The sequence below is a fragment of the Carassius carassius genome, chromosome 27, assembly GCF_963082965.1.
Source record: "Carassius carassius chromosome 27, fCarCar2.1, whole genome shotgun sequence".
Taxonomy (NCBI): domain Eukaryota; kingdom Metazoa; phylum Chordata; class Actinopteri; order Cypriniformes; family Cyprinidae; genus Carassius; species Carassius carassius.
The window spans coordinates 18,165,757-18,178,593 of record NC_081781.1 but is presented as its reverse complement, the minus strand read 5'-3'; the positions used below and the strand labels follow the sequence as shown (position 1 = coordinate 18,178,593).

The following is a 12,837-nucleotide window of genomic DNA, read 5'->3' as shown; positions in this document are numbered from 1 at the left end:
TATGATATCGTGTATTGGAGATTTTACAGGCTGAAGATAGGATGATATGACTATGGAGCATTTCGCCCAACACTATTAGATTTCTTTTGCTCACAACACTTATTTCCACACACTGAATTTTAGTGACTAAATTGCTGTCATGCTGTTGTGTCCAATAAAAAAAAAAATCACCATTCCAGATGTTTCAAAATGTTTTTGTCTCTTCTGTTCACCAAGACTCAATTTACTAGAACAAAAATACAGGAAAAACATTAATTTTGTGAAAGATGAGAATTTTAAATAACTGTGTTCCATTTTTAAAAAGCTGAAATTTCAGCAGTCACTACTCCAGTGTCCCATGATCTTTCAGAAATCATTCGAACATGCTGATTTGCTACTTAATTCTTAAAGTTAATCACAGTTAATATTTCATGCTTAATATTTTTGTAGAAACTTGTATACATTAGTTTTTAGGAGTCTTGAACAGAAAGTTCAAAAGAACAGCATTTATTTGAAATAGAATCATCCACAACATGATAAAATCTCTTTGCAGTCAATTTTAATCAATTTATTGCATCCTTGCTGTGGAACAGTAGTGTACATGTGGAACATTTGTATAATCATTCCTTTCCCCCTTTAAGAGGCCTGACAGCCACTATAAAAAAAATAAATAAATAAATAGCTGCATGAACATTCCTCAAAACATCTCCTTTTAAAGAAGTCAAGTTTACGAGTTTGGAACGGAGTATAATTTTTTTTTTAAAGAAAATAAGCCTTTAAACCAGGCTTCATAAATCTACAATATAAACATCTCTGTGAGATTTCATTGTTTCCCCTATGACTTTCAAACATAAACCTCTGTTATTCAGCTATCTTCTGTCCACTGGCTATCTTTGACCGTCTAGTCGGCTAATGTTAAGTGGAATTATGAATTTCCCTGTACTTTGCTGCCCGGGACACATCACATGATGTGTGTTTACCCTCAGCGGAGAAACAGTGTTCCCCTCACGTGGACCCACACCCGCATACCTGCCCACAGCACAATGTGCTGCTTCAGCAAAGAACACAGTGCTAACTTTGCATACTCTAAGGGCAAATTATGAGCCTTGCTGCTGTTTTCTGCTTTTCGACCCCCTTTGATGTCCTTTTGAGTGTGTTTTTGCCTAAATCAAAGTATCTGAAAGGTTCACTTTGACGACAAACTCAAACAGAGGCTTAAATCACACACACATACTTCTTATCTGTAAGGCTCCAAACCGCAGCAGATAACTGACCTCATTACAAAAACAAACCGAACCCGGAGTGCTCAGAAAACCCCCAATTCCTGTCCTCTTTCCCTCTCTCCTTTTTTTAGACACACATTTTCACAAAGGCAGTCGGCTTGACCTGATTGAAAATGCAGGGGAGGTACATGGAGAATGAGAGGAGCGGGTGACCAAAGTGGACACTGCAATGCAATTGTCACCAATGCACTCCAGTCCAAAGGAGAGATCATGTATGCAAGCGCTAAGGTCCTAGGGGATCAAAGGTCAGAGTTCACAGAGAGATTCTGACGTACAGATCTATACAGTGAGACAGGTGCTAAGCAACCGTGAAACCCTGAGGACAAGGAAGGGGTTGCATCACTCTGAACATGCAATGTAAAATTTTAAACTGGCTTTGGGCCTTAATTGTGCAACACAGATTGTGATACTGGGCTCAATAACACAAATTCAGGATACTGGTCCAGTCGATTGAATAGTTCTGATTTCTACTTGTCAGATTATTTTTCACTTAACATAACTGAATAATTAAAATAATAAATTAATAATAATTAAAATAATATATAATCATAAAATCGAAACAAAAACCTTTACCACAAAATTACTGCATATGGGGAAGATGATCATTAAATTGGTTTCTAATTTTCTATTCTATCAGATAATTCAGCAAGATAACTTTACTTACCATCAGTAAATTTCAAATTTACAATTTTAAATCAATGAATAAAAGAAAGAAAGAATAAATGTTTGTTAAATGTAAAAAAAAATGAATACAACATCTTTAAAATAAGTGTAAACGTTGACACAATAAGGCAAGTGAGAGTCCTATGAATCGTACCAAGACCCTCTTAAACCAGCCCTGGGCCATCAGACCATCCCAACCAGACAGTGCTGGCAGCCATCGACTTGCATAGTATGAAAAAAAAAAAAGAAGAAAAAAAAAAAAACAACCTATGGATGTCAATGACAAATGTTCGGTTACCAACATGCTTCAAAGTATCATCTTGTGTTTTCAACAATACTCATGTACATTTTTAACAATATTAGGGTGAGTAAATGATGGAATTTTTTTGGTGAACTATCAGCCCTTTGAAAGCCAGAAAACACTGATATAAACAGTCTCATAGCTTTCAACTAGAGATGCACGATATTGGATTTTTGCCAATATTTGAATAGGGCTGGACGATATATCTAACGATATGATCATAGACAGAGCCGTAGATCACTGACAAGCTACGCAATATCGCGTTCATTATCAAAGGCGATTCATCTTGAATGCCTCTCCATTTAAAAGCAGGTGATGGCAATTTAGCGGTAATCACGTAACTGGATTTACTGACTAGGTGCGCATGATCATGTCGTTAGATATATCGCCCTATATTTGATATGGCAATATTTTTCAACTCATTTTGGTCAATACCGATATATTTCCTTTAAATCGGAAACAACACCAATTTCTTTCCTGTGGAGAAATAAGCAAAATATTTTACAATTTTGGTTAGTTTTTAACAAGAACTTAATTGTTAGAATTAAACAAAAATGAAGGTTTTTTTTTTGACTGTACATTGAAGCTTTGAAAATAACTATAAATTAACTATATATTAAATCACAATTTTTTTTTTCCCCAGAAAGATTTATTTTTCAGTGTTATCCCTAACATTTTATTTTAAGACTTAACATTTGTAGAAGGTCTAAAGCATAAGAGTTGTACAAATTCTGAAAATCTTTTAGAGCTTATGTTGGAATATATTACACATTAATGAAAATGTAAAATTATTTAGTTAAGTTAACATGTTTGTGATTTTTTTTTTTCATGTAAGCTGTAGATTCTGACCTTTAAATCAAAACATACTAAATTATTTTAGGACATCAATAACTGACCATTTAAAGCCATTATCGGCCGATTCCGATATCAGTCCGATAATATTGTGCAACCCTACTTTCAATCCAATAAAAGTTCAGAATCAGTATCCATAGACTCTTTGAGATAAATACAGTTCTCTTTGTGTAATATATACCAGATTTGATACTGGCCAAGCCAATGCCAAATAATAACACTATTCAAGATGTTTTAGGAACATCAGAAGCCCTGAAACAATAAAACACTAGACTTCTGCCAGAGAAATACCAGCGTGTGGAGCTGAATCTTAATTTTGTATCTTAATTTAGAATCTTAATTAACAATCCTATTTTTTTTAGTATACCTTTAGAGAACAGAAGCCACTGTCTTCTCAAAATCAACACAGAGGACAGGGTTTGTCATGTACTTTGACCTAATCATTCTTTACATGAGTGATTTAATCAATACAACAGATAAAGAGAACAGCACTCATACTCAAGTAGAACTCTCACTCTGTAGCAGTTATTACAGGTGGTTTTGTCTGGACTGTAGTGACTCACTGTGAAATTATATTTAAAAAAACGTCTGCTTCAATCTAGTTCTCCTTGATTCCCCCCTCTGTTCCATGTTTTTCTTTCATTTTCTATTTAACAGAATAATTATTTAGAGTCTCAGGTGAGGCACAAAGGAGTGCCATTTAAGAATGCGTCAAACACTAGACTCTTTCAAGGGACAGTCAAAGTAAAAATGCAGTCATCTAATACACTCAAACATGTCATTACAAACCCAGATATTTACTTTTCCCAGATGGCCGGTTAAGCTAAAAGTAGTAACAAAAGTAGCTATATGACTTGAGAGCTTTATTTACAGTCTCTTAAAAATCAATCATTATCAAATCTGCTGTAGCTTATGCTACACGTCATCTGATGGAATGGCACTCTCTCTACAACAGTAGCAATGCTCTACATTGCGGGAAAATCACTCGAATATGCGACTAAATCTTCACTGTCTAATATTAGCCAATGGCTAATAAATTCTCAGATTTTACCTGCCAGTGTGTGAGTTGGAGGCTAAGTATAAGTTTAGCACACATATTTTTTTCAAACACTCTGACTGAGCACTCAAGTAATCTGTGCCATTTTTCAATTCATTCAAGCCGTGTCCCAAATGGAACACTTCTTGTGCACTCGTGGTCTTATGGACTTATAATGGCCGCCACGTGGGCGTGTCCGTTAAGTCCACGAGACCATACATGCAGAATTGACGCGCTACATGTAAATTATATTCTTTGTTGTGTTTTCCTGTTAAAATAATGGAGTTCCTCTGGATTTTTTTTCAGCTTTAAAGAACTCCCTGGTTTTCCCTGGTAAAGATCTATTATTAAATAATACTTGATTATCCAGATATCATATTTTAATGCTTGACTGACTGATGTTAAGAGTGTACTTTCAGGTATTTAAAAAGTGGTGTAATTTTAAAACAGAGTATATGACGAGTATACAGGATGTGAAGAGAAATAGTGGTAAAATCGCACCGGTCTCGCGAGAATGTGCCGATATCCTTTCTAAACAATTAGCAGTTTACATTAGAGCGGAACTCATGACCTTCCAGGAAATCACTTATATGGACAAAGGCATTGCTATAACAGCTGTAACTGAGTAAACAGAACATATAAACGTTTTGAATGATAAAACGAAGACAAACCCTTGACTGAGACAATATAGTTTGTCATCGATCCGCTTCAAAGGGTCTTTATTAACCCGCCGGAGCTGTGCAGAGCACTTTTTATGATGGATGGATGCACTTTTTTGGGCTTCAAAAATCTCAGCCCCCATTCACTGTCATTACAAAGCTTGGAAGAGCCATGACATTTTTTAATTAGTGATGCACCGAAATGAAAATTCTGCGCCGAAGCCGAAAATTTAGGATGCACTTGGCCTAAAACCGAAACTGAAGCCGAAAATGGCTTCTTTTAAAAACGTATATATATATTGCTTGGATTTAATGGATCTGAATTGAAAAATCACAATATAATAATCAAACTTTTATTAACAGTTACATAACAAAATATAAAATATTTTTTACAATAAATATAAATAATAATTATTCTTCAAGTTTTATGTTCCATCAAATAAAATAGTTTTTTAAAAATTGTGCAAAAAACTCCACAATTTTGGAGATTTTTGCAGAACAAATGTTACATATTGCAACTTTGGTGTCCTCTCGTATAGGGCTGTCACTTTTGTGAAAAAAAAATCCTGTTAGATTTTTGAGACATAGGCAAAGTGTTCATAGAATAGTTAGTAAATTGCCTATATTTGGCGTTGATCCGTTTTTCAACGCCAAATATAGGCAAATCCACCGACAACTAAACAGGCATTAGGGCGAACGTGAAGAGGGCGCTTGAGACGCGCACAAGTCAGCAATGTGGACAGCCATAACATCAATGAAAAACATTACTGAAGGCTACATTGATATTATGCACTAATAGGCTCTGTGTGTGTGTGTGTCAGAACCTGCAGTTGCTGTGTGACGCGCGTTCGCTGCGAGCATATAGTGACGAGCTGGACGCGCTCCGAGAGAAGGCCGTTAAAATCGATTCCCTATTTTCGTTTTCGAAACTTGTGTTGGTTGGTCCGATCGATTGTGCAGCTTTTGTGACAAGCTTTTTTTGATTGTGACAGCCCTTTGACATGCTTAATCTTTGATAGGCAGACGCGTGATAACAGCTCGACCGTGAGTGAAACCTAAGCACTTGCGCACGGATGGGAGGGGCGGGTGACATTCATTTTCGGTTTACGTTTTCAGCTGTTTTTTTTATTTCGGCCCGAAACCGATAATGCCATTTCGAAAAAAAATTTCGGCGGCCGAAAATTTTCGGCGGCCGAAATTTTGGTGCACCCCTATTTTTAATATTACTTTGCTTGTATTAGTCTGAAAGAAGAAAGTCATATACACCTAGCATGGCTTAAGGGTGAGTAAATCATGGGGTAATTTTTATTTTTGGGTGAACTATACCTTTAAAATTTCTCAGCTATTCATCAACAGCTATTTTATGGCTTCAGTAAACTTGGAATATAGTGTAAGAGTTGTATGGACCAATTTGTACTTTTATGGTCAGAAAATAATGCTTGTATAGACAAGAGCAGCATGAACACTCTGCTGAGCATCTGATTTGCCATTTCCCAGAAGTTAGAAAGTCAAGCTTGCAGTGACATTAGATTTTTTTCTAGATTTTTTTTTGAGTAAACTATTCCTTTATGTAGTCCCAAATTTCGGCCTTTAAGCTGGGATCACGCCATCAATCATAAACAGGAAATGCAAGAGATTTATCTGGAAGTACATCCTGTAACGTTAGAACCACAGGAAACGGCTGGGAGAGGGAACAAAACAGCAGCACCATGTTCACACATGAGTCCGAGTGCTCTGAAACCGACACAAGCTGCAGCACACTAACAATAGCCTGGCTTGATGATAACAGAAAGACTGCAAAACCCCCCACAGAACTGACTCATCATTAGAACCACGTGACGCTCACAAAAAAAAAAAGCCAAAAGACTGAGAAGGAAGGGTTATTGAGGTCTCGTGGCTGAGGAAGGGACAATGAACAGCGCAAATTACATGCGGATTGCAACACTATTTTTACGAAAGTCACTCCTTGGAGAAGGTTCTGGTTTCCTGAGCCTTTCCTGGAAGCTGCACCGTCCTGCCCGGCTTCCTGTGCCACAAGTGACATTCCTGACAGGAATCTACGGTAAAGAGGAGAACTTGGTTGTACAGAGCATTTAGATGAACACTTCTTCTGTTCACATGCACATCCTCTTCCCTGTTTTTGTAATCAACTAAGAGACCGTAAGCATTTATCAAAGCAAAACCTACTGATAAACAAGCAATTTATCCACAGACCTCAAAATAAGCTTTAATTCAGCTTCTGAATCAGGAAGTGATGCATCCTATATTCTTTTGTTTAAGCCGAGTTAACTTCCGTTCATCTGAAGAAAAAGCAGAAGTTTTACTTTGGATGCATTTTCCCAAGGAAATGAGTCAAAGACACAACATTCATTTACGAAGGAGGTATAACGAAACATCAGAAATATGTGACACAGCAAATGTTTCTCTCATAATTGAGAAATATCTGATAATCTGTCTATTATGCCACACAATAGTTTATCTTACTGTGAATTTCAGTGAATTTGAGTTTCATGCTAAATCTATAATTGTTCTTTTTAAAATGAATAATTGGTCATTTTAAAGCCGAAATCTTCCTTTATTTGTGAAGTCAGACTTACAGACCTATATAATGTGAGTTTGGCTTCATTTAGCAAGTACACTCATTAATCCGACTATATCTAGCTAAGCATTGTGTGATTAATGTAATATACATTTCATTCTTCAAATATCTGACCACACATGGTGTTATATATAATCAGACAGTCAGATGGAGATTGTAGAGTGCAACAGAGCAACCGTCCACTTCTTTAGCAGTCTTGATTGCACAAGTCCTTTCCTCATTAATTTCCGATAGGGATTTTTCTAAGTCATTTACGAGTTATAAACCATGAACCAAACCAACCAGCTATGAGGTAAATCACAACTACTAACTTGGTTTTGAAGCAAAAAAGTATTTGAAAAGACAAAAGGTAAAAGACTATTTAAAGTGACAATTCAACAAAAAATAATGCAATTTAATTCTGTCATTAGCCTAATTACTCATCCTCATGTCATTACAAAGCTGTAAGATATTGGTTTATCTTCGGAACACAAATTAAGATATTTTTGATTAAATCCGAGTTTTCTGAATCTGCATAGGCAGCAACAAAAATGACCATGTTCAAGGCCCAGATAGGTAGTAAGGACATCTTTAAAATAGACCATGTGACATCAGTGGTTTAATCTTCATGGAGCTACGAAAATACTTTTTGCGCAAAAAGAAAACAAAAATAATGACTTTATTCAACAATTTATTCTCTTCTGCGTCAGTCTTAGATGCACGTAAGGGGTGCACAATAAATATCCGTTGTTAACTGACAAGTTGCGCAAATCCAAGCTGATAATGAACGTTGCGCAGCTCAGTTAACAACGGCTCTTTGTAGTAACAGCTGCTCTATGTGAAATCACGCACCTGATGGAATTAACTGGCTTTACTGACGAGATGCGCATTAATCATCGACTGATATATAGAGCTGAAACAACGAATCGATTTAATCGATAAAAATCGATTATTAAAATAGTTGTCAACTAATTTAGTCATCGATTCGTTGCTAAATAACTTTTATTTGCCGTAAGCGGCTCATTTCGTGCATATTTCAAATCTGCGGTGACCAAAGTGTGGCAGTAATGAGCCATCGGAGGTTTTACTCAGCCAGTACATACGGAGAAGTAGCGAATAGCCAATAGCTGGCCTCGTTTTATGTCACGTGCTTCCCGAACAGCGTCTCTGCAGCATTTAGCGGGATGTGGGAGACTGGGAGTACTTTACTTTGAGCCTTCAAAAAAGAAGAGTAACCTGTAAACTCTGCACTACTGAACTGTTTAAGGGGACGTTCACATATCGCGTCTTTTGCGCGCTCAAGTTCGTTATTTCCAACACCGCACCGCATCGAGTTAAAAACATCTCAACTTTTCAGAATGCTGCAAGCGCATCGCGGGTCATGTGACAAGAACTAACCAATCAGCTTCATCCTTTCCCGTAACAACGTTAAAAGCTCAGTCAAGATGAAAGGAACAGCTGATCATAGTTGTATATGGATTTCCATTTTGAAATAAATTTAGTAGCAGAGCTACTGCAAGTGATTTTTTGAGCTGCAAATCCATTTATCCTTTGCTGAAATTTCCGCGTCTTCAAGGAGAGAGCACGTCATGGTTGCTTATCAAAGGCAGACGCCTCAGGGGCGCTTCTGCCCGAGCGCTTTGGAAAGAAGGAGAAAGCGGTGCGACTAGCGTTTTCCACGCGTTTTTAGGCACGATATGTGAACGGCCCCTAAGACTTTTATTTGTGCAGATTCTCCAGTACAATGTTGTTTGCAAATGTTTAGTCGTAAAAGCTGATAACATTGCTTTTTAACAGTTAACATTTAAAGCTTTACAAACATGTTCTGTGGTCAGTTTGTCGTTTACCAGTTCATAATTCAGTCGTGCAGCCTAATTATGACTGAATGAGAGAGGTAAATGTTTAAAGATATTTGAAATGCACTTTTTTTCTAAGTATTCACTGCTCTTTTTCACACAGCAGGTTTTTTGTGTGTGACTGTCCAATTTTTTTTTTTCTGGACAACCTTCTGATGGATTTTACTTTAAATTGTGAGTTCCATTCAGGTTTCATGCCATTGGCACTTTATTCGAAGGATTGTTTACAATTTCACAGCATAAGCTATAAAGCTGTTTCCCAGTAAATAATAAAATACAATGCACTGCAATTTTATTCTGTTTTATCCTTATTCTTCGTGAAAATATGTTCTGAAAGATTCCTTAATAAGCTTTGTTCGGGATGTTAAACTACTTTAGGAGCTCTAAGGACTGCCATGGTGAAAACATTATTTGAAATCTCCTTGTGAAATTTGCTAGAGTATGGGTCAGTGTTCTGATTGCAGAAGAGTTCGACAAAGGATTACTAACACAATAAAACAACTCCAGGTATATTTTTGATTAGGATATGACAGTGCAAAATGGTTAAAATCTCTTAAATCTATGCTGAATGATAAAGACCATTTACTAATAATTTACTTGGGGAAAAAATGGGAAAAACTAAAATATAAGTACATAAACCGATTAATCGATTAACCGTAAAAATAATCGACAGATTAATCGATTATCAAAATAATCGTTAGTTGCAGCCCTACTGATATATATCCTGCACACCTAATGCACGTTTAAGAAAGTATAATGACGCATGGGTGAGATCCTGCTGATGCAGAAACTGGCATTCTGACATAGAAACCGGATGTAAATGCACATGCTATACAGTATTTGTAAACATCATAAGCAGCACCACGCACGTGTCGTGGTACTCTCATGAAGGCACATCAAAGACTGACACAGAAGAGAAGAAATTGTTGAATAAAATGTAGTTTTATTTTTTAATATAATTAAGGTTAAACAACTGATGTCACATGGACTATTTTAATGATGTCCTTACTACCTTTTCTCGGCCTTGAACGTGGTAAATGCATTGCTGTCTATGCAGAGTCAGAAAGCTCTTGTATTTCATCAAAAATATCTTCATTTGTGTTCCGAAGATGAAGAAAGGTCTTACAGGTTTGGAATGACATGAGGGTGAATAATTGATTACAGAATTGTAATTTAGGGGTGAACTATCCCTTTAATGGATTTAACGGCAGCAAGAACTACAATTCCTTGAAGTACTGTGAATGACTACCGATTTAAAAACAACAGAGAAAACATAAAACAAATGATTTAAATATATTCATTATATATTGTGACTAGGACTGAAATGATTAGTCTGCATTATCGACAACGTTGACAATAAAAAATTGACAAATATTTTTGTTGTGGAGTAGTCGTTAGATCTCATATGACCCAATGTGAGAGCCTGCAATAACACGGTTTGACCAGTGTGGCGCTGTTACGCAAGACTGTAAATCAGCCCTCCCGGATGTAATTCAAGAGAAGACAGCGCTTCAGTTCAGAGTAAATGCAGCCTAACCTGAAGCTGCTGAGCTGCTGGATGAATTTGTTAATATATGCTGCGTGCTTTCCTCTCAATAACAAAATAAACAACAAAAACTGAACGCGGTGTGAAAGCAGCACTTAAGAACACATTTGATTACAGCAATGTGGATGTAACTTAGGCACTCTAGTAAAGTAAAGTCCAGTCACGTCTGGTTTATTTATATAACAGTACTTCATGCAATAGATAGCCTTAAATCAAGCAACTTTACAGTACTGAACATGAGAAACCAGAGTCAGTGTCATTTTCAGTTAGAATCACAACTTGATTTTCTGTTATAAAGCAGAAATCTCCAGTGTGGAGCTAGCTAATCATTAAATCTTTATTTTTTGTGGGTTTTTTTTTTTTTTCATTAAAGTTTTAATTTAGTTTGATCTAGCTCAGGACTTTTGTTTTGATTATCATAACCCTTTAAGGTATTTTAAGAGAGATTACGTTACGGGATTATTAGAGATTAGAGATTAGTTCCTCCAAAAATAAAACGTCCTATCACTTACCTTTATTGTTTTTTTAAAATATGACTTACAAAAAGAGATGCTAGGCAGAATGAAGCGCATTTAGTTACTTTTTCATATAGCTGATTAAATGGTGAATAAGAGAGTTTCTCTGTCATCTCATTTTATGTGCCAAATATATTTGTATAATTGTATAACTGTAAAAACTTAATTCGACTTTCAAAAGCTGAATTACCTTAATTTATTTGTTAGAATGTGTGTAAATATTTTAATTGCAAAAGCTGAATAATCAATAAATGTCTAATGACTAATCAGTTAAATAATCGTTCTAATAATCTTTAGATTAATCAATTATCAAAATAAACCTTTGTTGCAGCCCTAATAGTGACTCAGTTATGTCATCTGCAGTGCTTCACAGAAGTGGATGGCACTAAAGAGCTGATTTGCATGTCTCTGATTGGTGTTGATTTGGGAGAATCATGAGTATTAGACTGTCACCAGGAATTCCAGTGTTAAACAAATATATACCATCAATTAACAACCTAGTAGTTCACAGTAGATTTTTTTTAACAGTTTTATAAGTTCTCTTTAAAAATGTATTTACCTATGGAGAAAATTCATAGAATTTTTACTTCCAGAGCCCGACTGTTGCACTGTTGTTGTACTTCAATTATAACCATGCATGTAAACATACTTTTTAATGATGCAAAACTGATTCAGATCAAAATACAAGTGGAATAGTATTAAAATCAAAGTTGGTTTTGAGTGAACTGAAGCTTAAAAGCAGTATATAAGGGCCTAAATAACGTTTTTTTTTTCCATAACACATGACAGGTTTTTTCCACTGAGAGCAATCTAATTCCATTTTGGTGAAAAGGAGGAAGAGGAAAAAGCAAAAAAGGAAAATGTAGCAATGATAGAAGACAGAGTGGTAGGGGAAAAGAAAAGTGCAGTGTGTGTGAAGTGAATAGTCCAAGTGTTTTACTGCAGGAAGGAGTAGCACATTCCCCTGTAAAACAAACGAGCCGTCTAAAATGCCTAGATTTGTGCCGGCCCAAGAATAGCAGTCCAACGCCAGGCCGAGGTCCCCAGGGGGTTTTCAGGGGGAGAGAAGGGAAACTCGGATGAGATGAAGGGGTTTGGTTTGTGGCTGCTGATAAGATGCTTGAAGGGGACATGAATACTTTTCTGATAGTTTGGGGTTTTCATTGGACACACAAAATGGGTCATGAAAACAAAGCTTTGAAATACCGAAATACACACAATATGGCAAAGGCTGCAATGATTCAGAGGGGATTTCCCTGCACTTTTACAAATGCCATAATGGCAGCGAGGGTTCGCAGAGTACCTTACCTCTCCGAAGGCTCCCCTGCCGATCACTTTGAGCATCTCGAAGTCGTCTCTGTGAAGGCGCATCTCCTTCACAGTGGTTGTGAATGGCTTCACTGTGAAGAGAGATGGAGAGAATTAGTTATGATTAATGGTTGGAAATAAATAAATAAAAGGCTTTGAAATGGGCAATAGAGAAAGATGCTGTCACAGCCATGCTAAGCAATCCTTGAAATTGATGCACCAATATTAAAATGTTGGCAGATACAAATAAGCCGATAATGA

General features: G+C 36.4%; 1 protein-coding gene across 3 annotated transcripts in view; it reads right to left on the bottom strand.

Moving 5' to 3' along the window:
* Positions 1-12,837, bottom strand: part of cdc42bpb (CDC42 binding protein kinase beta (DMPK-like)) — a 79,663-nt gene that overhangs the window by 39,378 nt on the left and 27,448 nt on the right. For all 3 annotated transcript variants that reach the window (XM_059513038.1, XM_059513039.1, XM_059513040.1), the window contains exon 2: positions 12,577-12,668. In XM_059513038.1, the coding sequence (XP_059369021.1) occupies positions 12,577-12,668 (92 nt within the window). The remainder of the gene's footprint in view (positions 1-12,576; positions 12,669-12,837) is intronic.